Here is a 25,384-nt window from a genome sequence, read left to right on the forward strand (position 1 = left end):
TAAATCACGCTATTTTCTTTGTTTTTATTTTTTTGGAACACTTCATTAGCATGTTGTAAAATTCCGCCCCACCCACAACGTCAAGAAACTAATATAATTAAATTACATAAAGTTTAAGAATTCATCTTTCAACATTGGAGGTTGTAACAAATTTATTAGTAGGTACAATTGATCGAGTTTATCTTAATGAATACCAAGTGGAGTAGTATTATTTAAAGACTAGTAAAGTCATTGCTTAGTTGGTAAATCAGTTTTGTATTGGTGGTTGTAACAAATATATTAATATTGTTTATTGAATAAGGACAGGAACAGGTAGAACTAGAACCAAATTTTGTTTATACACAATACTTAGTTGGTAAACATCAATTTTAACCGGACAACACAAATATCATTAAATATATAGTATTAATATTGCTTATAATTTGTACAATAGTAATTTCACAAATATCGAAAATTAATGCTATAAATTCAAAGATTATTTGATATTAAAATATAATTAATTCTTGTGTGTTGGGAAGGCACCTTCAACGGACATCTTGATCGACCAACCCTCTTGATGACACACAGACCCAGATTTGATTTCTCATAAGATTGAAATTGAAGGAACACTTCTTATGCTAGTAAACATATATGCATCTTAATACAATAAAACATTTATGACAAGACAATACTCGAAAGAAATGAAAGTACCAGATTTGAAAAACATAATTTCGTAAATCTTCGATTGCAATTAATAATTTTTTCCAACACAATAATGCAAAGTATAAAATTCACATTGATACTTCCTTCCAAAAGAAAAATCTCTATGCAATAATCAGCTTAAACAAGGAATCCAAACATCTCCTTAGCATCCTCGAAACCGGCCCAATAGGAAATAAGAGGCAGTCCAACACCTTAAATAAAACAATTGGCCCAAAAAGGGAGCCCAAACCTTCTTAATACAAAATACATAAAATTTGGCCCAAAATCTATTAATTACTCCTAGGGATGTCAATCTGGCCTGAAACCCACGGGTCAACCCGAATTATCCGGTAAAATCATAGGGTTAGGGCCGAAAAATCGCAACCCATATTCAGAAGCGGGCTACACGGGCTAACCCGTTCGGGTCGGCGGGTTACACGGGCTGGCCCGGGTGGGTTGCGGGTTAGCCCACAGGTTTAGCATTTAATATAAAATTTTAATTAAAATTTTGGATTATATACTTATATGAAGTATATTTGGTAATATCAATATTAAATACAACATTGATACGAAGAATATAAGGTAATTATGTTTTCTCTCTCAAATTGTAAGTTAGGGTTATATGAAATGCATGATTTCTAGTTAATTGTAGTCATATTCATGTGTGTGCTATTAATTAAACGATATGTTTATCTATTTTGTTTCAATTTTCAATTGCTATTATTTTCTTTCTCTTGGTCACTTTGATAATACTTTACTATTTGCGAAAATCTGCATTTTAATAATTTAGAATATTGAATTGGATATAAAAAAACATATAAGATTACTATGGACCCGAATAGCCCGTGGGTTAGCTTGAAACCCGAAGATTTAGGATTAGGGCCGAAAATTTATAACCCAAAAAATTCACAGCCCGAATAACTCGTACTCAAGTAGCCCGACAACCCAAGTGGAATGACCCGAACCCGAGTGGGTTAGCCCAATTGACATCCCATTTACTCCTGCTATAAATTTCCTAATTAATTTTGTTAAACATGATAAATATACATAAATGCAAGAACATAATTGTACATTTTAGATATTTTACGCTAAAAATCACATCATAAACACCAATTCAATTTAAATATATTAATGCTTACTATATATTTAAGAAAAAATCAAATTTTTAATAAACATTAGTACATAATTATTTTCAAATCAAGCTCAAAATCACATGTGAATTTATTATAAAGTTTTTAGTCAACGATTATTTATTACTATAACATAATATCCTCAAATTAATCTACATGAATGTATGTTTATCCTTATCCTAATTTTAATTACAAAAATTAATAGCTACTTAAGAAGGAGAGACGTTTCTAGTCTTTAGAAGAAAGAATTGAAGGCTTTTAGAATTTCGTAGTTAACACTTTCTATAATTAGAATGGGCTTACGGGCCTCGACAAATGTTCAACAAAAGCATTACACCTATAAATAAGTAAATTGAAAATGTAATCCATCACAAATAGAATTACAAAGATGAAGAACTTTCTACTACTCTTTTTACTTTTGGATATTACCATTCTTGGAAAATACAACGTTGTTTCAGGTTGTTTCGCAACATCAAGACATCATGTCCACGTTGTGAGTTATCTCCCTCCGGATTCTCCACAATTGAAGATTCACTGTGCATCCGGAGACGATGATCTCGGATATCATGTCCTTAATCCCGACCAAGATTATAACTGGAGTTTTTGTCCGAACTTCATTCCAACTACATTGTTCTTTTGTCATTTATGGTGGGGAACGAAAGGTAGAGCTTTTGATGTTTTTCGCGAACAATTGAACGGGAGTAAGACGGATTACTCATGGTGGATAGCAAAGGCCGATGGCATTTATTTCAGTGATAAGACTACAGTTACACGAGATACACCGTTGGAGAAAAAATATGCTTGGGAATGTCAGTAAGGGGCCTTGTTTCGCTTATGGATTATGTAATAAATGAGAATTGTTGGCGTTTGTAAGCATCGTTCTAATTTGGTCTGTGTTTATTACTTGTTTTTTTTATCTTTTTCAATAATATACATTCCAAATTATCATTGATATTATAATGTTATTATTCAATTTACATAAAATAAAAGTACAATTTATGCATTTTTCTCTGCAATTTTAAAAAATACTATGAATTATAAGGATAAAATGAAAAATTAGTGCGAACAGAATTCAAACGTCATAAAAAGGCACGAAGGTTCTAAAAATTTGGCGCATAATATTTTTAATATGTACGTAGAGAATTTTGATAATTTATTGGAGAATTGTTGAATGAATACATATGTAGGCTTTGCACCATGGATGAGTTTATGTATATGCCATTACAAAGTAAATTATGCTAAATATAAATTTATTCATTTGTATAACAAATTTTTATTACAAGAACAATAAATATTATTCAAAAAAACACAGTAACATGTACTAATTCGAACAATAACTTTTTTAGGAGTATATTTGAACAATACTTTTATTCGTGAAAAGAATGAACTTATTTATTAAAGTTACATCTTTTATAAACAAGAACATTAATCTTTATCACAATATTTATGAATTGTAGTATTCTTTTAAGATAATTATATGATTATATCTATACACAGAATAGTAAATTTTATTCACAAAAATCATACTATAATTTTTATCTGCACTTACAAAAACAGTATTATTAAAACAATTAACTTTTACTTATTGGAGTAAGAAGTTTTATTCATTGGAAAAATCATTTGTACACACAACAATGATAAGTTTTATTCACAATTATATTAACTTTTATTATTAATTAAAATATTATCTTTTATTCACAAGAATAGTAACTATTAGTATTAAAAAATATAATATTAATTCTCAATAACATTTAATCTTATTCACAAGCACGATAATTTTATCCGCAAAACATTACCTTAACTAAAAAAAATCATTTGCTTTTATTCATTAGAACAATAACTTATTTGTTAAACTACTAATTTTGTTTATTACACTAAAATTTTTATTCATAAAAATTTTTTATGTAAATAATAATAACCTTTATTCAAACAAAAATAGAGTAATATACATATTTGATATTCCTACTACTGGATTGTGATCAGCACATAACCAATCTTAAATGCAGAAAATAGTTCAATATAGTAATCTGATTTTTAAAATGAACTAGTTTATTTTTAGAATATTTTTTCTTTTATAATGATCTACTATTTTATTTGGTTCTATGTTTTACATTTAAAAGAGTTTCTATTTTTAACGCTACATTCTACTACTTTCCCATAAAAATGGATAAGGTGAGATACTTCGATTTTCTTTGTTGGTTAATAGTCGGAGCTACAATAACAAAGTCAAAGTCCAAAATACCATGTAATTAGAGAAAAAAAAAAATTAAAACTGAGTCAATTTTATAACAAAGTCCGAATTTCAAGATTTAATCACTCATTTCTAACTTAAAACAGAATAATACCAAATTATCATCGATTTATTTTGCAGAATCCATCAACTACAAGAATATACTTCGCATATACTCAACTTGAAAACTAGACTTTGGAATATTTCATTCTAGATCCATCCAATGTGGCAAAGATATGCTCAAATATAATATTCACTCAACAAGTCAAACGCCCTAATCACTATTACAAATTTCCTAATTAATTTTAACTACACAAATTAATATAGCTAATTAGGAAGGATCATTGGGCTTGGGCCTGTGGGCCTAAATCATGGGCCACAATTGTTGCAACTATAAATAAGTACTCTTAACATTAAAATCAAACACATGAGACTAATTAAGATGAAGAACATTCTATTATTCTTTTTACTATTGGAAATTACCATTCTTGGGAAATACCATGTTGTTTCAGGATGTTTATTCACACCAAAACATCATGTCCACATTGTGAGTAATCTCCCTCCAAATTCTTCACCATTGAAGGTTCATTGTGCATCTGGAAATGATAATCTTGGACATCATACCCTTTATCCTAACCAAGATTATCAGTGGAGTTTTTGTTTGAATTTAATTGCCAACACACTATTCTTTTGTCATTTGTGGTGGGAGTCGAAAGATACAGCTTTTGAAGTTTTTCATGAAAGGTGGAACAAGGTACATGCAGACCAGTCGTGGTGGATAGCAAATAAAGATGGTATTTATTTCAGTAATCAGACTCAGCCTACAATATTGGAGAAAAGATATGATTGGAACAATTAGAAAGGTGTTTATTTTATTATTATTAGTAGGGTCTTTTTTTGTTTTGACTGGATTCTGTAATAAGATGAATTATTTTCACAGAGCATTGTACTCGTTTAGAATATGTTTACATATTTTTTTATTTTATCTATGTTATTGAATTCTAATGCGTTAAATTTCATTAGTGATATTAATGTTATTAGTTTTACAAATTATATATTTTTCTGTCCACCAAATGTTACCCACCTTTGATTTGGGAGATTTTTTAAAATGTAAAGAAAAAAAAAGTTAAAAAAGCGTGGTCATATATAAGTGAATTAAAAAGCAAGTGGACAATATTTTGCGAAAAGATCGAAATGATATATATGGATAACATTTGGTGGACGGAGGGCGTAAAAGTACAATATAGTAATTTTCTATGTAACTTCAAAAAATTGAACAAAATGGTTTTGATTTTATGATTTGTAAAATTAATGGCATTAATAGTGATTTTTAAGGAATTAGAATGAAACTAAAGGAATCAAATGGAAAAAAGTTGTACGAAAATTCATTGAGTTTCCAATATTATAAAAATACAAAAATTCTACCATCGGATATGAAGCATATTTAAATTCTTGGATCGACTATTTCATCTTTTGAAGTGCTTGCAAATCAGCAAGAAGAATATTTACTTGATCCACCGCTGAATACCCTTGATCTAATAAAAAAATACAGAAATTCTAAAACTTTGCGCATAATAACTTTAATATTTGACATAAAATTATAAAAGTTATACGTAGTTAATTTTCCGAGTTATTCTCCGGTAACATTAGTGAGAAATACTTCAAATAAAAGATTATAATGATCATGGTACAAAATATACTAACACTCATTAGTAATTAATACTCTATTTGTCACCTAAAAATAAAAAATCTTTCTTATTTGTCATCTAAAAATATTTTTAGGGAATGGGGAGAGTATATAAAAAAAACGTCTTACAGGAGTACATGGCTTACAATTTCAAATAAATTCAAACTAATTGACACCTAACTGGGGGAATTGTGATTTCATAGGATGATATCAATTGTTTAATCCATATACATATTAGATGGCTTGGAATTGGATAAGTTTATAGGTGACAATAATTAAAGACCAACAAATTTATTAATTTCCTAACTTGGAGATGCTGAAAGACATCTGAGACAGCTAAGCGTTCAAATTTCAATTTTATATATCAATATGTAATTATGATGAATTTCATATGAAACCATTTTGCAAAAGTATACTAGTAAATTTGAATAATTTTTAAACACGAAATTATAGTTCCATACATTCTTCCGTTTCTCATGGAAATTTTGAGGATCATTTGTGGCTAAACAAATTTGAAACAATTTCAACTTCAAGAACTAATGGTCCAAAAATCATTACAAAAAATAAAACAAAATTTCGATAATAATTTACAAACCACATATACTCAACATTTCCATTAATTCCCACTAATCGTCCGTGCATCCTACCACGGGCGACGAATGGATGCAACAGCCTTTCATCCGGGCCCCGGCGAACCGCCCGTCGCGGCCCAAATCCTCGAGATCAGCCTCATCTCCGCTCAAGACCTAACGCCTCTCTCGAAATCCATGCGCACCTACGCGGTCGCGTGGATCAACCCTAGCCAAAAAGTGACCACCCAAACGGACCATCACCACACGAACCCCACGTGGAACGACAAATTCACGTTCCACGTGGACATCCAGGCCTTGTTTGAAATTAATGCAAACTTACACGTGGAGATCTACACAGTGTCCTGGTTCCGCCACGTCCTTGTGGGGACGGTCAACGTCCTAGTCAGCGATCTCCTGGCCCCGGCCATCCGGGGCTCGCCCCAACAGAGCACGAGATTCGTCGCCCTACAAATCCGACGCCCCTCGGGCACCCCTCAGGGTATCCTCAACATGGGGATCAACTTTACCGACAACAGCCTCCGCGCCATGCTCCGGCAGCACCACCACGACAACAACTTCTCCGAGATCTACGGGAAATCGAACCACCCGCCTCGGGATGCGGGCGGAGAGCACGGCGGCGGCGGCGGATTTCGCAAGAAAATCCAAATGTGGCGGCGATCGGCCAGCGCATCCGAGATCGGCCACGACGACTTCCCTCTGAAGTCGGGATCCGTTTGCAACGGATCCATGATCAACGGATCCGTTTGCAACGGATCCATATGCAACAACGGATCCATGGTAAATGGGTCGGAGCTTTGCTCCGACATCGGGCCCTCGGCGTCCATCGTGGCGGCTGACATGGCAATGAAGATGCAGCCGCCTCCAATGGCGAGGCGCCACGTCATCAAACAACACGTGGAGCACGATGATTCGAGCTCAATTGTGGAGGAGATGACGATGGAAGACGCCATGGCCAAGGGATACATACCCCGGATCGCCGGAGACAGGTGGCGGAGGGTGGTTTACGACGGCGATCGGTCGGAAATGTCAGCCATGGGCAGCCGCCATTCGCGAGGGAACTCCGATGGCGGCCTGTTTTCGTGTATCGTTTACGGGATTGAGATCAAGATAGCGTGCGGTGGCGGCGGTGGTGGCGGCGGTGGACACAGTCCCGTCGGTGGTAAACACGGAAATGCCGCCGGCGCGGATAGAAGGAGAGAATTACATTAGTGATTTGCAATGTTTTTTAGATTAAATGTTCAAATTGGAGCTTAGCTAAAGGCTTTCCTTGTTTATATGCTCCCATTTTTTTTAATTTTATTTTACTCCTACTTGTTTTGATCTTAATTCTTCTCATTCTTTGTATTTTTTGACTTGGTGTTTAAGTAATCCAGTAAATTTATTGGGTTCTCTAATGTTATTGCCAAAAGGGCAAATTTAAAGTTGCATCAACTTATTACATCAACATGCATGGTTATATTATACTCCTTCCGTTTTTTCACAGTTGAAGCAAAACTTTTCAGCACGGAGTTTTAGAAAGGAATATTGTGAGTGTTAAATAAATAGATATAAAAGTAAGAGAGAAGAAAATGTAAAAAGAATAAAGTATAAAGTGAATAAAGTGGAGAGAATAAAGTAAGAGAGAGTAAAGTAAGAAAAAAAAAGTTACGGAGTATCATATATGAAAATGACACAGCTATGAAGGAACTTTCTGAAATAAAAAAAATGACTCAACTATGAAAAAATGGAGGAAGTACTGTCAGTATAAATACACCAATTTGGATTTATACTGAAATTGAAATTGCTTATCTAGAAAAAATTTAAAGAACACTAAATTCATATAGTACTATTTAAATTTTTTAAAAAAATACTCCATATAAAACGATGATATTAATTAGGAGTACTATGCAACGTAGCAATAAAAGTAAAATTTCATCAAAACACTAAATTCAAATAGTAGTATTTAAAATTTTTTTTTAAATTACTCCATATAAAACGATGATGATAGTATTAATTAGGAGTACTATGCAACATAGCAATAAAAGTAAAATTTCATCAAATGCTTATATCTAGATCAAATCCATCTAAGCAAAAAACATATCAAAACATTCCAACTCTACCTCCTATTATCAATTCTCACTTCTCACTTCTCACTTCTCAAAAACACAAACTATCAACGGCGGCCAAAATGAAAAAAATTCAAGAAATTACAATTCCGCTAGCGGAATCACGGTGCCGATTCTTCCCGCCGCCACCGTAACTCAAGGATAATTCGCAACCGCACGCATTCCCGAAGCACGAGAACCGGCCGTCGCCCTCGCTGCCTTCCGCCGTTCTACTCCGGCGGTGTATGCTCTTCCTCAGCATCTTAGTATCGACGCCGTTTCCGAGCCTCTGGTACCCTTGGTCCAGCCGCCATTGCTCCAGCTTCGTCTGCAAATCCTCCGCCTTCGCCTCCTCCCGCTTCACCGTCCAATCCTCCAGCACCAAGCTCCCCGGATTCGCCGCCGGCCGCTGCTGCAGCGGATACAGCCCGTGCGCCACCGCGATCGCCACCACCGACGGCGAAGGCCCCAAATCCGATATCACCGACTCATCGGCGCCGGCGCCGGCGGCGGTACCGTCGCCGACGTCGGCGGCGAGGTCGCCGGCGAAGGGGCAAATCGGACCGACCCTCTTCCGCTTATTCTCCCCGGGCAACCGCGACAAATCCGTCTGATCGCTGAGCGTCCGGGTCAATTTTTTCTCTCCGGCAACTTCGCCGGCGCCGGCTCCGGCGAGGTCGCCGGAGCCTCCGACGACGAACGCCGGGCAGAGCGGCATGCTCTTCATGGTGTTGTCGAGGAGGGCGACGCCGATGCTGAGGATGCCCTGGGGCCGCCCGGAGTGGGGGCGGCGGACCTGGAGGGCCACCACGCGGCGCTCGTGGCGGACGGCGGCCGGGATGAGGTCGCGGATTAAAACGGTGACGGAGCCGACGAGGTTGTCCTTGAACCACCCGACCGCGTAGATTTCCATGACGACAGAGGCCGTGTCCGAGTCCATGTCCTTGTCGACCCGATACACGAACTTCTGGTTCCAATGCGGGTTGTTATTGCCCTTGGTGTCGGGTCGGGTTTTTAGCTTGCGGGTCGGGTCGATCCATGCGACCGTGTAGGTTTTTTGATGCTTGGACAAGTTTTTGCATAGATTTTTTGGTAGATTTTGGGACGCGGGGGCGAGATTCTGGGCCGAGAGGATGGTGAGCTCTAGGAGCTCGAAAGGGACTCGAGACATCGATCGAAGCTTCGATAATGCCTACCTTGCTATCGTCAAGGTCGGCGACTAGCGAGGTAGGCAGCGCGGGCGGAGGAAGATGTGGGAATTTGAGGTGAAAGAAATTGGTTGTGTGGGATTGGTAAAAATAATGGTGATCCATGTGTTAAGGTTTGGTGGGTGGGTGAGACTATTTTGTGGAGCTATATTAGACTAGTAGTGATCCATAATTTTCGAATTAATGTATTTATTGTTGGTTTAATATAAGTAATTGTGAGATTTGATTTTATTGAGAAACTATGTCCTAACAAGTGGTGGCGGAGAAAAAAACTTGTTTCCAATATTATGGGTCCAAAATTCTATTGGGCTTAATATAGTGTGGCCCGGTCCAATTTAGATACGGGTTGGCCCAATAGGCGGTGTAAAAGAATGAGATAATAAGTACCACATTCGCGCACGAAATACATGCAAGTCAAAGTGAGACTATAAATGAGAAATAACAAAAATATTTATTTTCAAAGATAATCCAATATACAATAATTATGAAATTATACGTGGATTTTGCAATCATGATTTATTAAACATATCACATGACAATATATTTGTTCACCGAATATATATTTCGACGGGAAATTTGGTTGTTCTCTTCCAAAATTTCCACACCATCAAGTCGAAATTTTAAATTTGTTTGGGAATTTAAAATTTAGTAAATTTTGGATTTTCAGTTTGGTTAGGATCAAACATATTAAAAGTAAAAAAAAAAAAATCAGAACTTTAATATTTTTATGGTTTTTCAATATTGTATTAAGGAATATTTCTTTGAAATCGTAACTCATAATATCGAATTTATCAATCTTTCTCAAGTTCAAATACTCCATAAGTTTCCTATAACTCTTTTTTTCACTATAAGACAAACCAAAATGAGCTCATAAAATTAAAGTTTAATGGATGCTTATACAAACATTGCCATAAATGGAATAAAGAATAGAGTACAATCGAATATTCTTTTAGAACTTGTCCACTTTGTTTCAATTATCAATAATAACATCTTGTAAGGTTTCAAATTGAATATTCTTCCATGAAACTCTCTTCATCTCTCAATTATTAAGGGTTTTGATATAATAAGCTTCATTGTCACAACTCACAAATAAGCGTGATAGACCATTAAAATTTATTTTATGTAAAAAAATTTACTCTTTATTTTATGTAAAAAAATTTACTCTTTTTACACATAGAGTTGTGGAGAATAGTTTGATGGTAAGTTTGATAGCTTCGCATCATTAATTTTGGATAGAAGTACATAAGAAGATACCATGATAAACGATGCATCATCTATTTGTAAACCTAAAAAGCATCGCATGCTATCTAAATTTGGACTTGAGAACATCTATCACATTTTTTGGTGCCCCAATTATAACTTTTCTAGCTTTATACTTAAATCTCATTTTATGGAGTAGTATTATTGCGTCTTATTTGATTGTATAATATTTTATTATTTTTATTCAATCAAATATACTTATCTTCTAAATATGATTTCTAATTCACTACTCCGTTCGTCTCATGAAAGTCTTTTTTTTCAGCATGCGATTTAATAAAAATTGTATTAATTGAGTTAAGTAAAATAAATAATAAAGTAGAAAATAGAAAATGAAAAAAATACAGAGAAATGAAGAGAGAATAAAGTAAGAGAGAGTAAATTAAATCAGAAAAAAAAAAGTGTTGACTTTTTACTAGAAAGGAAATGACTCCACTATTATAGAACGTATCAAAATGACAAAATGACCTCACTACTATGGAACAGAAGAAGATTACTATTTATTACTTCCTCCGTCCCACTTTAGGATTCCCGGTTTACTACTTTTAGGTGTCTCACTTTAGGAGTCCCGGTTGGAATATTCCATAATTAGTAATAAGTCTCACATTCCACCCACCTTTTTCCACTCACATTTTATTATTATAAAACTAATATATAAAAGTAGAACCCACATTCCACTATCTTTTTTCACCAACTTTCCTTTATATTTCTTAAAACCCGTGTCAAACTCAACCGGGACTCCTAAAGTGGGACAGTGGGAGTAATATTATCACCAATAATAATTAATAGAAAAATAACGACATACAAATATAAACCCTAAAATTGGAATCTTATTATTTTAATTCGATTATGATATTATTGCACATTTTTAATTTGCAATGCAAAATTGCTAGAATTTATTACTATTAATATTATTATTTGTAATCGGTAATTTCATTCCATCAGCCAACCGCTGAAATATTATTCAACGCAACTCTTCAACTACTCATTTCTCTCTCTGCCGTCTTCCACCGAACTTCCCACAAACAATCATACAAAACCTCCCACTTAATCGCTCTTCCCTTTGCTGACAATCCCCCAATTTGAATTCTTGAAATCTATGAATTAGCTTCTTAGATTCTCTCGCTCTCTCAGAGAAAAGCAATAACGGTCTCTGCCTCTCTGCTGACGAAATCTTGGCTCGATTGAACATATTTTTCAAGAAATTAAAAAAGAGAAATGTCAGCTGGATTGTGGGAGTGCTGCAGATCATCCTGCTTCGATGATTTTCAATTTGAAGAGCTTCTTCAAGAACCAGAGCCTTTTTCTCTGCCTCAGCCTCTTCCACAATGGCCCAAAGGTATGTTCTTGATATTTTTAATTTGGTCAAAAATTCTTCCCCAAAAACTTCAATTCTTGATTTTTTGTTGGAAATTTTTGTTCCTGTTTTTAAATTGAGTAGATTTTGGGGTTGTTTATGATTGAGCAAAATAATGGCTACTTTCCTTTTTCTTTTTAACTAATTGTTTTTTTGAGAGATTGATAAAACTGATTCCCATTAAATCTTTGGAAAGATATTTTCATTTCAGTTATGAATGTTGCTTATGAAAAAATTGTTATTTTGGCAGTGTGTGGACTTGGTCAATTTGTGTGGCTGATTTTTTTAGTGAAATTTCATTTTTATTTACTAAGTCAATTTCTTGAGGAGTGGAAAAATATCTTGGAGTTTGGAGTCTGCACGAAAACTCAAATATAAAATATTTATTGAAAATCATGTTTTTGGCATGTGTATTACCATTCACTAGCATCTTTTGGTAAAGACAATTTTTTAGTCATTTTGTTTGAAAGAGGCAAAGAGTTTATCTTGCATAGTTAAAGAGCAAGAAAGTTTATAATCTTGATTTGTTTTGCCCTTTTTCATGAATTAGGAATCTTTAAAATGTTCAACTATTTCAACTTAAACTCTAGAACTAGATGGCTTTGAGCAATGATTTGGAAATGGACAAGAAATTTGACTGCATATGTGAATAAAAGATCAAATTTTGTTATGTTTAAACTAATGCTGTTAAACCAACTCTCTGCTTTCATAGGTAAAGCCTTTGCAACTGGGAAAATTGGCCTAGGAGAACTAGAAGTAGCTCAGATCACTAAGTTTGACAAAATATGGAGCTGCACCCCGTTGCTCGGGTCGGCTAGTGGCGTCACGTTCTACCGGCCTAGTGGCGTTCCAGCCGGATATTTCAGCCTCGGTCACTACTGTCAGCCGAGTGATCAGAGACTGAGGGGCTATGTCCTTGCTGCAAAATGTAGATCAAGTGAAGAATCGAGCTCCCCGGCTCTCGAGAAGCCTCTTGGCTACAGTCTGGTGTGGAGTGAGGACACTCGTCGCGATGGAAGTGGCTACATTTGGCTTCCAAATGCACCACAGGGGTACAAAGCTATGGGATTCGTGGTCACCGCGAAGTCGGGACAGCCTGATGTTGAGGAAGTGAGATGCGTCCGAGGCGATCTCACTGCGAGCTGTGAGGTTGATGAGGTGTTATTCGATAGGAGAGCGATCTTTTCGAGTGGGAAGTTTTATGTGTGGAGCACGAGGGCGTGTGAGCGAGGGATGCTCTGTAGGAGCATTCCCGTTGGCACGTTCTACTGCAGCAGGGATGACAGTGGTGAGGTCTCGAGCATTGCTTGCTTGAGAAACCTCGATGCTTCGTTGGATGCAATGCCGGATCTTGAGCAAGTTCACGCGCTGATCCACCACTACGGGCCGACTCTGTACTTCCATCCCGATGAGGCTTACTTGCCTTCGTCCGTTTCTTGGTTTTTTGACAACGGTTCGCTTCTGTACAAAGATGGGATGGATAAAGGAGTGGAGATTGATTCCCGCGGCTCGATTTTACCTAGTGGCGGCTGGAACGACGGGGAGTTCTGGCTCGATCTCCCGTCGGAAGAGAAGTGGCACGAGTTTGTGAAATCGGGTTGTATCGAAACAGCAGAGCTTTATGTTCATGTGAAGCCAGCCTCAGGGGGGAGTTTCACAGACATTGCAATGTGGATATTCTGCCCCTTCAACGGCCCGGCCACGATCCAGGTCGCGTCGTTCAGCTTCCCTCTCAACGCGATAGGCGAGCACGTGGGCGACTGGGAGCACTACACGCTCCGCGTGAGCAACTTCACCGGGGAGCTCTGGAGCGTTTACTACTCCGAGCACAGCGGGGGGCGGTGGGTGGACGCCTCCGAGCTCGAGTTCATCGACGGGAACAAACCCGCCGTGTACGCATCGAGGAACGGGCACGCGAGTTTCCCCCACGAGGGGTGCTACATTCAGGGCTCGTCCACGCTCGGGGTTGGGGCAGCGAACGAGTGTGCGAAGAGCGACTACTCGGTCGATTCTAGCACGAGGTATCGGGTCGTGGCTGCGGAGTACCTCGGCGACATCGTTGTCGAGCCGGCGTGGCTGCAGTATATGAGGGAATGGGGGCCAACTGTTGTGTACAGCTCAGGGAGTGAGCTGGAGAAGATACTGAACAACCTCCCATTTTTTCTGAGGTTTTCAGTGGAGAGCTTTGTGGAGCTTTTTCCGACGGAGCTTTACGGGGAGGAGGGGCCGACGGGGCCGAAGGAGAAGGACAACTGGTTGGGAGATGAGAGGTGATGGTTTGAATGCTACAAATCTGCAGATTTATGGTGATTTTCTGCTTCTGAATGAGTGTATTTTGATATGTGAAAGTGTAGGATAAGATGGGATTCTTGTGTATAGAATTATGTTACTATTGGAGTAACATTGTGTGTAGCATTGTATTTTTGGCTGAAGGAAGTTACTATATTTGTATATTGGATTTCATAAGTATTAAGAGTAAATACCAAAATTGATTCTGAACATATATCCATTTTACGATTTTATTCCTAGATATTATCTTTTGAATTTCTGCATCCCAAACATTTCAATTCGGATCACAATCGATCCAAAACTAACTTTTCCGTCAAATTTTAGCGGTCAACGTTTTTAATCCTGATTTTGACCAAATTAAGCCGTTAAGTATGATTACTAACTCCCTAATTATATCAAGAGGTGGTTGGATTCCACATTTTGACGCAAGATAAATTTCCTAACATATGCAAATGGGGTGATGAATAAGGGAGTTAGTAATCATAATTAACTACTTAATTTGGTCAAAATCAGGATTAAAAACATTGACCGTTAAAATTTGACGGAAAAGTTAGTTTTGGACCGATTGTGATCCGAGTTGAAATGTTTGGGATGCGAAAATTCAAAAGATAATGTCTAGAACCAAAATCGTAAAATGAGCATATGTTCAGGATCAATTTTGGTCTTTACTCTACGTATAATAGTAGTACTTCACAAATAATAATTCAGGCCTCTCTGTTAAATTACAGATAATACTAAAAAATAGTAGTACTATAATGTTTTAGCTTTTATTTTAGGATATTCAGTAACAATTGGTACATAAAAAGGAAATCATCAATTCTACTTGAATTAATTATTACATGTAAATATGTAGGATTTCACATCTTCCATGAGTAGCCGTGGAGAAGTGAATTCGTCGCCTCCCGAATACAAATAATAAAAAATCTTGCATCCCTCCAAAAATATATCTTTGACTTTTCTTGGGCAAATGGTGTCTTTTTTTAACTGTTTTCTTATGTTATAACCAGCCTTTTCTTTTATCTCTGCAATAGCTTCCTCCTCTGTCATCACTCTTCCAGCTCTCGCAGCAGTTGCTATCAGAACACTCACACATCCTCCTTTATTTTCATTGTGTTCCCTCTGTGCCAATATACATTAGAGTCTGGTCAATCCATAATGTTTGTAAACAAAATATTCATTCCGTCCCATAAAAATAGAAATAGAGAAGAATAGTTAAAAGTATTAGATCGATATATAAAGATAATCAACTATTTCGATAGATTGACTAGTTATGAATTTGTTTGACCATCGTAGAGAGAGGTCGTACCTCGAAAGTGGCCATGTCGTTGAGAAGCCGAACGACCATGGAAACATACCTACCTAGATCACTCAACTCTTCACTTGCAAGCATTGCATTAGATAATTTAACACCGAGTAATAGCGACGTTGTGAGAAGTCCAGCTCTGCTACCGGTCGACATCCATGAATTAGAAATGTACTCATCGAAGCTTAGTTGCACGCCGTCTGTCCATGTATCCAGTTCTATCTTCATCGCTAAAAGCATTTCCAACCACTGCAATTCCAAAAAATTTATGCAGTGTTTTTCTTGGATTAATGCAGAATAGTGATGTTTTCAATTTTAAGAAATATGTCAATAGATATGAGATAACTTGCAATTTTGGAGTTAATGTTATCAAGATTCAAAACTTATATTTTGTCTTCATTTTTAAGTTAATAACTTGTTATTTATGATTGATTAAAAAAAATAGGACGATTGACTATAAGCAATATAAGAGGACTCGTTAAATAATACACGTACTTGTTCGATAAGAAATCCCCTGACATTATGTCCTTGTTCGACACCAGCCATCTCTGCAAACTCATTTACTGTATTGTATAGAGCTTTAAAAAGGATTTCAATTTTTTCGGAACCATACTCTTCGACCGGCTTCTCTTTCCATCTGTTTCGAGTCGGTGAGTAGTTAATATCCGAATCCAAAGGTCTCAAATTGGAACACAACATGGTAAGAATAAGAAAGCTTACTCTTTCACTAGTTCTATGATTTTATGAGATTCTTGTCGAGAACCACCAAAGTCGAAAAAATCATCTAAACTCGTTACTAGAACCATACACTTGCCAAAGGCTATACGAGCATAAGATAATTCAGGATCGTCGATATCTAATGAAACCAAAAAATAACTCATGACTAATACTTCTCTTCCATAATTCAATGTGTCCAGCCTAGAATCTTCATACCACCTGCATTATATGAACTAAATTAGGACACTTAGCTTTATTTGAAAGGAAAATTTAAATATTAAATAGTAGTACCTCTGTAGTTGCTGAAGATCTTTCTGGTTCTGGACTTGGCAAATATTAAAATCATGCCTTGCAAATGCTAGAAAATCTTCATTACATAGATTAGAGAACCTAAAACAAAGGCCTGTTTTACTTAGTATCTGAAAATTTGCTTCAACAAATTGAAAATTATTACACAATGTACCTGTTTGAAGCCTTTAAAGCTTGATAATAGCTCATGTCATATAGGTCGAGATTTCGTCTAACTGCTATTCTTTTGGTTATGCCATAATAGTTCTTCAAATAAAATTCCACCTTGGATTTAGAAAACCGAAAAAAAAATCAGTGCCAAATTTATCATACGAGGTGTAATATTCCAAACTAGACTAACTTAATAAGTGGGCCTCAGCCCATACATAAAAAGAAGACCAATCTAGCCCTGCTTACTTCAGACATGGGTTAGGACTCAGTTAAACTGGGCCTGGGTCGGGTCAGCCCAACCCATTAAAAAAAATAATACTGTCTCCGTTCATTTATAGTTGAGTCATTTCTATATATGATAACTTTTTTCTGTCTCTTACTTTATTGTCTCTACTTTATTCACTTTATACTTTATTCGTCTATCTACCTTCTCCCTTACTTTTTTTATCTATTTATTTAACACACCCAACATTCATTTCCAAAACTCTGTGCCGAAAAGTTTCGCCTCAACTATGAAGAAACGCAGAGAGTATAGTACCAGTAGTTCATTTTATAAAAAACACAAGACTCACTAGTTTGTGCAATTTCTTGTGAGGAATGGAGTTACTATGTAACTGGTGGTTGAGAAAGGTGGTGGTCCAAGCAAGTATTTTCTCTAGATTGCTCTCGTCTTCGTACATTTTCTCGTACGCTGCTCGGTAGAGCTCGATAACCATCGCCACGTCAGCTGTTTTCCGGCCATCGTGCTCTTGGTCCGCGTATGGAGCCAATTCCTCTACACAATGCGAGAAAAATAAATTGTCCATGTGCATCAATTAAGTGAGAGAATTGCCAAATTTTACCTGATGAAACTTCATATCCTTTCACTCGCAGAAGTCTAAACGCCATGGCATGACTTGTCACATTTGAATATATGATTGTGTGTTTCTTTTGCCATAACCTGTGTATTTTACGTAGTTTATTTTAATTATTCACAATTAAGGTGCACGAGTTACATCTATTATTTTATAATTATATAGTAGTAGGATTATTATAATTATATTTACTAGTGAATTGAAAGTTCATAATCTCGTTACATAATAAAATTAAAAATATAAAATCTAAATTTTTAATAAAATAGTTAACCTATCAATTTACCAAAAATAATCATACTACTTATATTTTTGTGAAACTTTCGAGATATTATATTTGTATGATGGTCCATTTGGCGGACACAAATAGATGAATAAAAAATATATTTTTGAATAAAATTTAAAAAACATAGAATATATATGTCAATCTTTATTTATGTGTCTGCCCTTGCCAACCTGTATGTCTCTTCAAGAATAGTATCAATTTCGGATTGGAAGTGTCTGTCGACTCCCAATCTTTCGAGGGTGTCAATTATACACAGACTCGAGGGTACATCCGAAGGTGGAACAGTTGCAGTTGCTCGAGAATCATCGCCTTCCCTCTTCAACTTCTCCTTTAATTCCCCCAACAAATCCTAAAATTGGGACATGTGTTTATATGGAAATACAGAATTTGATCGAATAAGAACAAGACAAGATTTCGAGTTTGCATCTTACTGTTGTAGTAAGGCTGGATTTAACGGTCACATATGACTTTTTGGCCTTGGCCATTCGTAATCCTTTGACTATGAAAGAAACAAGATAAAATCAGCAAACATAATATAAAAATTCTAATTAAAATCATCAATAAAAATTAACGTCTAAAAATGGGACCTGGGAAAATTTGGCTCAAACACCCAACTCGGTGGCCGGAGAAAGGTGTGACTCCGATGTTTAAGGTGAGCGACATTTATAGTTCGGGGCTGGGGAGGAAAGAGGCGGCGATGACGATGAGGATGGTTGCTGTTTATTTAGGTTGGTGGATACATATATATAGGCAATGCATGTTTTACAAATCTGATCGATAAGTGAGTTAATGAAGCTATTGGTTCATGTTTTAATTGATCGTACCAGTTTAATTATAAGTACAATTATTAATTATCAAATAATATAATGTAAAAGGTAAGAGGTATATATTAAGTTATAGTATAAAAAGAAAATTATACTCCATTGTAAGAAATATTAATATTTAAGGATTGTATATTGTTTTAAGTTTTTTATAATGCAAGTTATATATTTGAATTGTGGTTTTATTTTTTTATTTCCATAAGTGACAAGTGTATGATAAGAGTACTATATTGTGTGTAAGATGTTTTATGTAATTTAATGCTAGACTAAAATGACTATACTCATTATAATTAGTAAAAATGATATGTAGATAATTAGTCGTACTACTATATAAGTTCATTTAAATTGTGGTTTCCAAATAATAAAATTATAGATTTTCTTAATGTATATGAACATTAAAGGGGACTAATATTCTAGGGCTAAGAAAGTATGTTAGTTAATTACGTATGTGTATTGATTCAAATATTTATTACTGTACAATCTATACTTAACGATTGTGTTTTAGTCCACCAGAACTAATACCTATATAAATTACATTAATTTAATTTAAGCTCTTAGGTAGGTAGTTTTACTTTGATGGTAAGCTAGGCACTATGTTTCCCTCTTTGCCCATATATAAAGTACGTGTAAATTGTTTATAATGGACATTCATATCTATTTAGATAAATAGTAGTAATACTACATCTCCCCTAATTAAACTTTAATTTAACAAAAATTAAATAAATTCTTATTAAAATAGTACTCCACTTGCTAATTAACTAATAATAATAATAATAATCAACAAAATTTTAAAACAGGGTTTTTGGTGCGCGATTCAAATAGTGATTGAGAATAATTTATTACTGCTGTTACATTAGGCCTAAATAAATCTAATTTTCCATTTTGGATAATCATTAAATTAAACCAGTGCTCCGATTTTTCTAATTTTGGTAATGGCTATTTATTCACAAGTATATGGAGTTAATTTTGGACTGCTCGCCGTTCCTATTCAATAACGGTACATCGTAGTGCATTTACTCAAAAGTCAAAAGTCTGTTTACCAAATTTTAATTAAGGAATAATTATCATGTAAATAACAACTTTTAATTGTAATTTAAATTAGACCATGGAATTTTTACTCCTATTATTGGTTGATCCCATTACATTTGAAATTAGGATATAAACTTAGTAATTTTCAATTGTCTTACAATGGCTAAAATTGAAAATAATTAATACCGTGACAAAATCAAATATGATGTGGCAACAAAACAACATTGTTTTAGATAAATGAACATCACTTTATTTTGAGTGTTTAAAACAATATTGATTTATGAAAACCAGCATGGTTTTGTGCCACATCAGTTTCTATTTTGTCTATATATTGAGTAACAATTGCGAAAATTTTAAAAGTTACGATTTTATATACTCCCTCCGTCCTATAAAAATATTAGCAATAGATATGACACGAGAATTAAGAAAAAGTTGGTAAGTCGGAGAGATGAGCAGAATGATTTGGTAAAGCTGAGAGATGAAGAGAATGTTGACACGAGAATTAAGAAAAAATTGGTAAAGTAAGAGAAATGAGCAGATATGGTAAAGTCGAGAAATGAAGAGAATGATATGGTAAATATTGATTTATTTTAGGATATTCAGTAACAATTGGTGCATCAGAAGAAAATCATCAATTCCACTTGAATTATTATTATCAAATATATGTAAATACCATTATTGATTGGGAAGTGGTAGAGGTTCAAATATGTAAGATTTCATATCTTCCATGAGTAGCAGTGGAGAAGTGAATTCGTCGCCGCCCGAATACAAGTAATAAAAAATCTTGCATCCCTCCAAAAATATATGTTTGACTTTTCTTGGGAAAATGGTAGTAGTATCATTTTTGTAGACAATCTGCATCTGTTTTCTTATATTGTAACCAGCTATTTCTTTTATCTCTGCAATAGCTTCCTCTTCTGTCATAACTCTTCCAGCTCTCGCAGCATTTGCAATCAGAATGCTCACACATCCTCCTTTATTTTCATTGTGTTCCCTCTGTGAGAATACACATTTAATTACTCCATCCGTCCCCAATTAAGTGTCACTCTTTGACTGGGCACGAGTTTTAAGAAATGTAAAGAAAAGTTGGTTGAAAAAGTTAGTGGAATGTGAAATTCATTTTTTTATATTAGTTTTAAAATAAAATGTGAGTGAATTGAGTTAGTGGAATGTGGGACCTACTTACTATTTATGGTTAAAATGAAGTGTGGCTCTTAATTAGGGACGGACCGAAATGGAAAAGTGTGACTCTTAATCGGGGACGGAGGGAGTACAGCTCTAATTAAAACAGAAAACAAAAAGCTTTTAAAAACATAAGTAGACTAGTTTAAGAAATTAATCCTTTTGACACGGGGTGCATGGAAATAATTAAATTAAATGTGAATCCCTTTTTATTTATTAGTTTTATAAAAAAAATGAATTGAATGAGTTAGTTGAACGTGAGACCAACTATTTATAGTAAAAATGAACTAAGACTCGTAATCACGAACAAACCAAAATTGCAATCGAAACTCCTAATCGCGGATGAATTGCGTATATTTTTCTCCATTGTCTTATTAGTGTACGAAACGACCGAGTAAAAATTTGACAAATTTTATGATTTAAATAACTATTATTTCCATATTGTCCCATTAGAAACAAAACATTTCCTAAAATAGGAATAACCGTATTCAATCCACTTCGTACACTAAAAAAAATGTCAGTTTACCGACGGAATTAGAAAAATTATCGCAATGACTGAAATATTTCTCTACGAATTACCGACGGAATATTCCGTCGGTAAATTTTTCTTTTTTAATTAATTAATGTACTTTCCGTCGGTAATTCCGTCAGTTAAAAAAAAATTACCGACGAGTTCTTTACCGTGGGACATTAATTGGCCGTCCGTAAATATGTATTTACCTTCAGAATTACCGACGGAAAATACATTGATTGAAAAGGGAAAATTCGTAGCGACAGAATATTCCATCGGTAATTCCGTCGGTAAACTGACATGTTTTTGTAGTGACGTACCTCAAAAGTGGCCATGTCGCTATGTAAAGAGAGATCGTACCTCAAAAGTGGCCATGTCGTTGAGCAGCCGAACAACCATGGAAACATACCTACCTAGATCACTCAACTCTTCACTTGCAAGCATTTCATCAGATAATTTTACACCGAGGAATAGTGACGACATGAGAAGTACAGTTCTGCTACCGGTTGACATCCACGATTTAGAAATGTACTCATCGAAGCTTAGTTGCACGCCATCTGACCATGTATCCAACTCTATCTTCATAGCTAAAAGCATTTCCAACCACTGCAATTCCAAAAGAATTAAACGTGGCGTTTTATGTTTGACACGATATTTTATGCAATGTCGTTTCATTATTAATTAAGTTATTTATGTGAACTGCCGAAAATGAAAAAAATATGATTATCGATAGTATTAATATAAATAAAGTATAAAATTATACTCCCTCTGTCCCGGATAATTCGGGTCACTTTGATCGGGCACGGGTTTTAAGAATTGTAATGAAAAGTGGGTTGAAAAAGTTAGTGGAATGTGAGGTCCACTACCAAAAATGATAAAAGTGAAATGAGGCAAATTATGTGGGACGGACCGAAATGGAAAACTGGACGAATTATCTGGGACGGAGGGAGTACCTGTTTAACAAGAAATCCTCTGACATTACGTCCTTGTTCGACACAAGCCATCTCTTCGATCTCATTTACTGTATTGTACAGAGCTTTAAAAAGGATTTCAATTTTCTCAGAACCACACTCTCTAACCGGCTTCTCTTTCCATCTGTTCGAGTCGAAATAGTTAATGTCTAAGGCCAAAAGTCTAAAATTACACCCCAAAACTGGTCCTGAACATATGCCCATTTTATGATTTTAATTAAAAGAACAAGAAAGCTTACTCTTTCACTAGTTCTATGATTTTGTAAGATTCTAGTCGAGAACCACCAAAGTCGAAAATATCATCTAAACTTGTTACTAGCGCCAAACACTTGCCAAAGGCTATACGAACATAGGATAATTCAGGATCGTCGATAACTAATGAAACCATAAAATAACTAATGAGTAATGTTTCTCTTGCATAATTCAATGTGTCCAACCTAGAATCTTCATACCACCTGCATTGCATAATTTAAATATATATGAACTGAATTAGATATTTAATTTTAATTAAAAGAATATAAAATCATAGGAGCCAAAGGTATAGTTTATATATTAGTAATAAATAGTATATATATTCTTTATTTGAAAGGAAATTTTAAATATTAAATACCACTGTAATTGCTCAAGATCTCTCTGGTTCTGGACTTGGCAAATATTAAAATCATGCCTTGCAAATGCTAGAAAATCTTCATTACATAGATTAGAAAACCTAAAACAAAGAACAAAGCCTGTTTCTATTAGTGTCTTAAAAAATTGCTTCTAACAAATTGAAAGTTATTAGTACTTACAATGTTGTACCTGTTTGAAACTGCTAGAGCTTGATAATAGCTCATGTCATATAGGTCGAGGTTTCGTCTAACTGCAATTCTTTTGGTTATGCCATAATAGTTCTTCAAATAAAATTCCACCTTCAATTTAGAGAACAAAAGAAAAATGGTGTTAATGAGATTGTACAAACTAACCCAAACCAGATTCACTTGATAAGTGGGCTTAAGCCCAGACATACAGGAGATGTCTGGTTCATGAGATCCAATCCCAGAATTCAATCCTAGGTGAATAATTATGGGATATGACTTAAATAATCTCACAACTCAATCATATATTGTATCTTGGTATTATTTTATCTTGGAAATCGAATACCACCGCAGTATATAAAAAAAGACTAGCCTAGCCCTGCTTACTTCAGAAATGGGTATAGGCCGCATTAGGCCTCAATTCGACCGGACCTGGGTTGGGCTGGCCCAATCCATTTAAACAAATAATGCAAGTTAATTTCATTAAAAAAAACACAAGACTCACCAGTTTGTGCAATTTTTTGTTAGGAATGGAGTTACTCTGAATTTGGTGCTTGAGAAATGTGGTGGTCCAAGCAAGTATTTTCTCAAGACCGCTCTCGTCTTCGTACATTCTCTCGTACGCTGCTCGGTAAAGCTCGATAACCATCGCCACATCAGTTGTTTGCCGGCTAACGTGCTCTTGGTCCGCGTATGGAGCCAATTCCTCTGCAGAAATCAAGAAAAAAATTGTTCATGGTTGAAAGAATTTTGGCATGTTTTGTCAAACTATACCTGATGAAACTTCAAATCCTTTCACACGAAGAAGTCTAAACGCCATGGCATGGGTAGTGACATTTGAATATATAACTTTGTGTTTCGTTTGCCATAACCTGTGTATTCAAAAGCTTCATATATAAAGGATTTAAATATTAAGAACTTACACTGTTTAAATATTACAATTAATATTTACTAATCATATGAAAATCATAATTAATTTCTTTAAAACAATTACATTGTCAAATATTCATACTTAAAAATATAAAATCTAAAAATCATCTCTAGAATCTTACAATCTCCCCAAATAATTAACACATCAATTTACAAAAAGTAATTATATTTTTATGATTTTGGGATAAATAAAATAGTTTAAGCTTCTATAATGATGTGAATTACTTAAAAATATATTTTCGAATAAAATTTAGTAAAATGTTCCATGTCAATCTTTATTTATGTAATTAACCTATATGCGTTTTCAAGTATAGTATCGATTTCAGATTGGAAGTGTCGGTCGACTCCCAGTCTCTCGAGAGTGTCGATTATACATAGACTCGAGGGTATATCCGAAGGTGGAATTACAGTTGCAGCTGCTCGAGAATCATCGTCTTCCCTCTTCAACTTCTTCTTTAATTCCCCCAACAAATCCTAAAATAGGGGCATTTTAATTTTTTTTGTATCAAAAATACATAATTTGATCAAATAAGAACAAAACAATATTTTGAGTTTGCATCTTAATCTTACTGTTGTAGTAAGGCTGGATTTAACGGTGACACATGATTTTTTGGCGATGTTAATTCGCAATCCTTTGTCTACGAAAGAAATAAGATAAAATCAGCAAACATAATATAATTATGCTAATTAAAATCATCAATAATTAACGTCTAAAATGGGACCTGGAAAATTTGGGCTCAAACACCCAACTCGGTGGCCGGAGAAAGGGGCGACTCCGATGTTGAAGGCGAGCGACATTTATAGTGACCGGGGAGGAAAGAGGAGGCGATGACGATGAGGATGATTGTTGTTTATTTATGTTGGTGGATATATATAGGCAATGCAAGTGTTTAAAAGTCTGACCGATAAGTGAGCTAATGAAGCTATCGGTTCATGTTTTAATCGATCGGACCAGTTTAACTATAAGTCTATGTAGTTTAAAGATCATTGTAATGCATTGAATTGTGGTTTTAT

General features: G+C 35.1%; 5 protein-coding genes across 5 annotated transcripts; 2 read left to right on the top strand and 3 right to left on the bottom strand.

Moving 5' to 3' along the window:
• Window positions 1-6,221: 6,221 nt before the first annotated feature.
• On the top strand, window positions 6,222-7,782 carry LOC148929889 (uncharacterized). Its single transcript, XM_089067380.1, has one exon. The coding sequence runs from the start codon at window positions 6,388-6,390 to the stop codon at window positions 7,528-7,530; it is 1,143 nt and encodes a 380-aa protein (XP_088923506.1). The 5' UTR covers window positions 6,222-6,387; the 3' UTR covers window positions 7,531-7,782.
• A 551-nt stretch (window positions 7,783-8,333) lies between these two features.
• On the bottom strand, window positions 8,334-9,698 carry LOC125214541 (uncharacterized). The gene has a single exon (XM_048115613.2). The coding sequence runs from the start codon at window positions 9,574-9,576 to the stop codon at window positions 8,500-8,502; it is 1,077 nt and encodes a 358-aa protein (XP_047971570.1). The 5' UTR covers window positions 9,577-9,698; the 3' UTR covers window positions 8,334-8,499.
• A 2,105-nt stretch (window positions 9,699-11,803) lies between these two features.
• On the top strand, window positions 11,804-14,728 carry LOC125209050 (hypothetical protein At1g04090-like). Its single transcript, XM_048108637.2, has 2 exons — window positions 11,804-12,209; window positions 12,940-14,728. Exons 1-2 carry the CDS (start codon window positions 12,089-12,091, stop codon window positions 14,499-14,501), a joined length of 1,683 nt encoding a protein of 560 aa, XP_047964594.1. The 5' UTR covers window positions 11,804-12,088; the 3' UTR covers window positions 14,502-14,728.
• A 1,807-nt stretch (window positions 14,729-16,535) lies between these two features.
• On the bottom strand, window positions 16,536-18,795 carry LOC125216879 (sclareol synthase, chloroplastic-like). Its single transcript, XM_048118661.2, has 8 exons — window positions 18,720-18,795; window positions 18,564-18,631; window positions 18,303-18,481; window positions 17,838-17,935; window positions 17,568-17,770; window positions 17,000-17,109; window positions 16,828-16,926; window positions 16,536-16,755 (listed from the first exon to the last, which is right to left on the bottom strand). The coding sequence occupies exons 1-8, from the start codon at window positions 18,793-18,795 to the stop codon at window positions 16,536-16,538; spliced, it is 1,053 nt and encodes a 350-aa protein (XP_047974618.2).
• Window positions 18,796-20,584: 1,789 nt separating this feature from the next.
• Window positions 20,585-25,193, bottom strand: LOC125216624 (sclareol synthase, chloroplastic-like). Its single transcript, XM_048118378.2, has 11 exons — window positions 25,093-25,193; window positions 24,941-25,008; window positions 24,663-24,844; window positions 24,215-24,312; window positions 23,946-24,148; window positions 23,445-23,554; window positions 23,257-23,355; window positions 22,886-23,101; window positions 22,629-22,770; window positions 22,036-22,281; window positions 20,585-20,978 (listed from the first exon to the last, which is right to left on the bottom strand). The coding sequence occupies exons 1-11, from the start codon at window positions 25,166-25,168 to the stop codon at window positions 20,658-20,660; spliced, it is 1,761 nt and encodes a 586-aa protein (XP_047974335.1). The 5' UTR covers window positions 25,169-25,193; the 3' UTR covers window positions 20,585-20,657.
• Between the last annotated feature and the right edge of the window lie 191 nt (window positions 25,194-25,384).

The sequence above is a fragment of the Salvia hispanica genome, chromosome 3 (genome assembly GCF_029641045.1).
Source record: "Salvia hispanica isolate PSC_SH4W2 chromosome 3, Shi_PSC_v1, whole genome shotgun sequence".
NCBI lineage: Eukaryota > Viridiplantae > Streptophyta > Magnoliopsida > Lamiales > Lamiaceae > Salvia > Salvia hispanica.

Excerpts from the sequence above, each read along its gene's own strand:
- LOC148929889 (XM_089067380.1), top strand. The coding sequence starts at position 6,388 with ATGGATGCAACAGCCTTTCATCCGGGCCCCGGCGAACCGCCCGTCGCG.
- LOC125214541 (XM_048115613.2), bottom strand. The coding sequence starts at position 9,576 with ATGTCTCGAGTCCCTTTCGAGCTCCTAGAGCTCACCATCCTCTCGGCC.
- LOC125209050 (XM_048108637.2), top strand. The coding sequence starts at position 12,089 with ATGTCAGCTGGATTGTGGGAGTGCTGCAGATCATCCTGCTTCGATGAT. Across the intron at positions 12,210-12,939 it reads TCTTCCACAATGGCCCAAAG|GTAAAGCCTTTGCAACTGGG; the intron begins GTATGTTCTTGA and ends CTGCTTTCATAG.
- LOC125216879 (XM_048118661.2), bottom strand. The coding sequence starts at position 18,795 with ATGTCGCTCACCTTAAACATCGGAGTCACACCTTTCTCCGGCCACCGA. Across the intron at positions 18,632-18,719 it reads TTTGAGCCAAATTTTCCCAG|TCAAAGGATTACGAATGGCC; the intron begins GTCCCATTTTTA and ends TTTCTTTCATAG. Across the intron at positions 17,936-18,302 it reads ATTCTTGAAGAGACATACAG|GTTATGGCAAAAGAAACACA; the intron begins GTTGGCAAGGGC and ends TAAAATACACAG.
- LOC125216624 (XM_048118378.2), bottom strand. The coding sequence starts at position 25,168 with ATGTCGCTCGCCTTCAACATCGGAGTCGCCCCTTTCTCCGGCCACCGA. Across the intron at positions 24,313-24,662 it reads ATACTTGAAAACGCATATAG|GTTATGGCAAACGAAACACA; the intron begins GTTAATTACATA and ends TTGAATACACAG. Across the intron at positions 24,149-24,214 it reads AGGATTTGAAGTTTCATCAG|AGGAATTGGCTCCATACGCG; the intron begins GTATAGTTTGAC and ends TGATTTCTGCAG.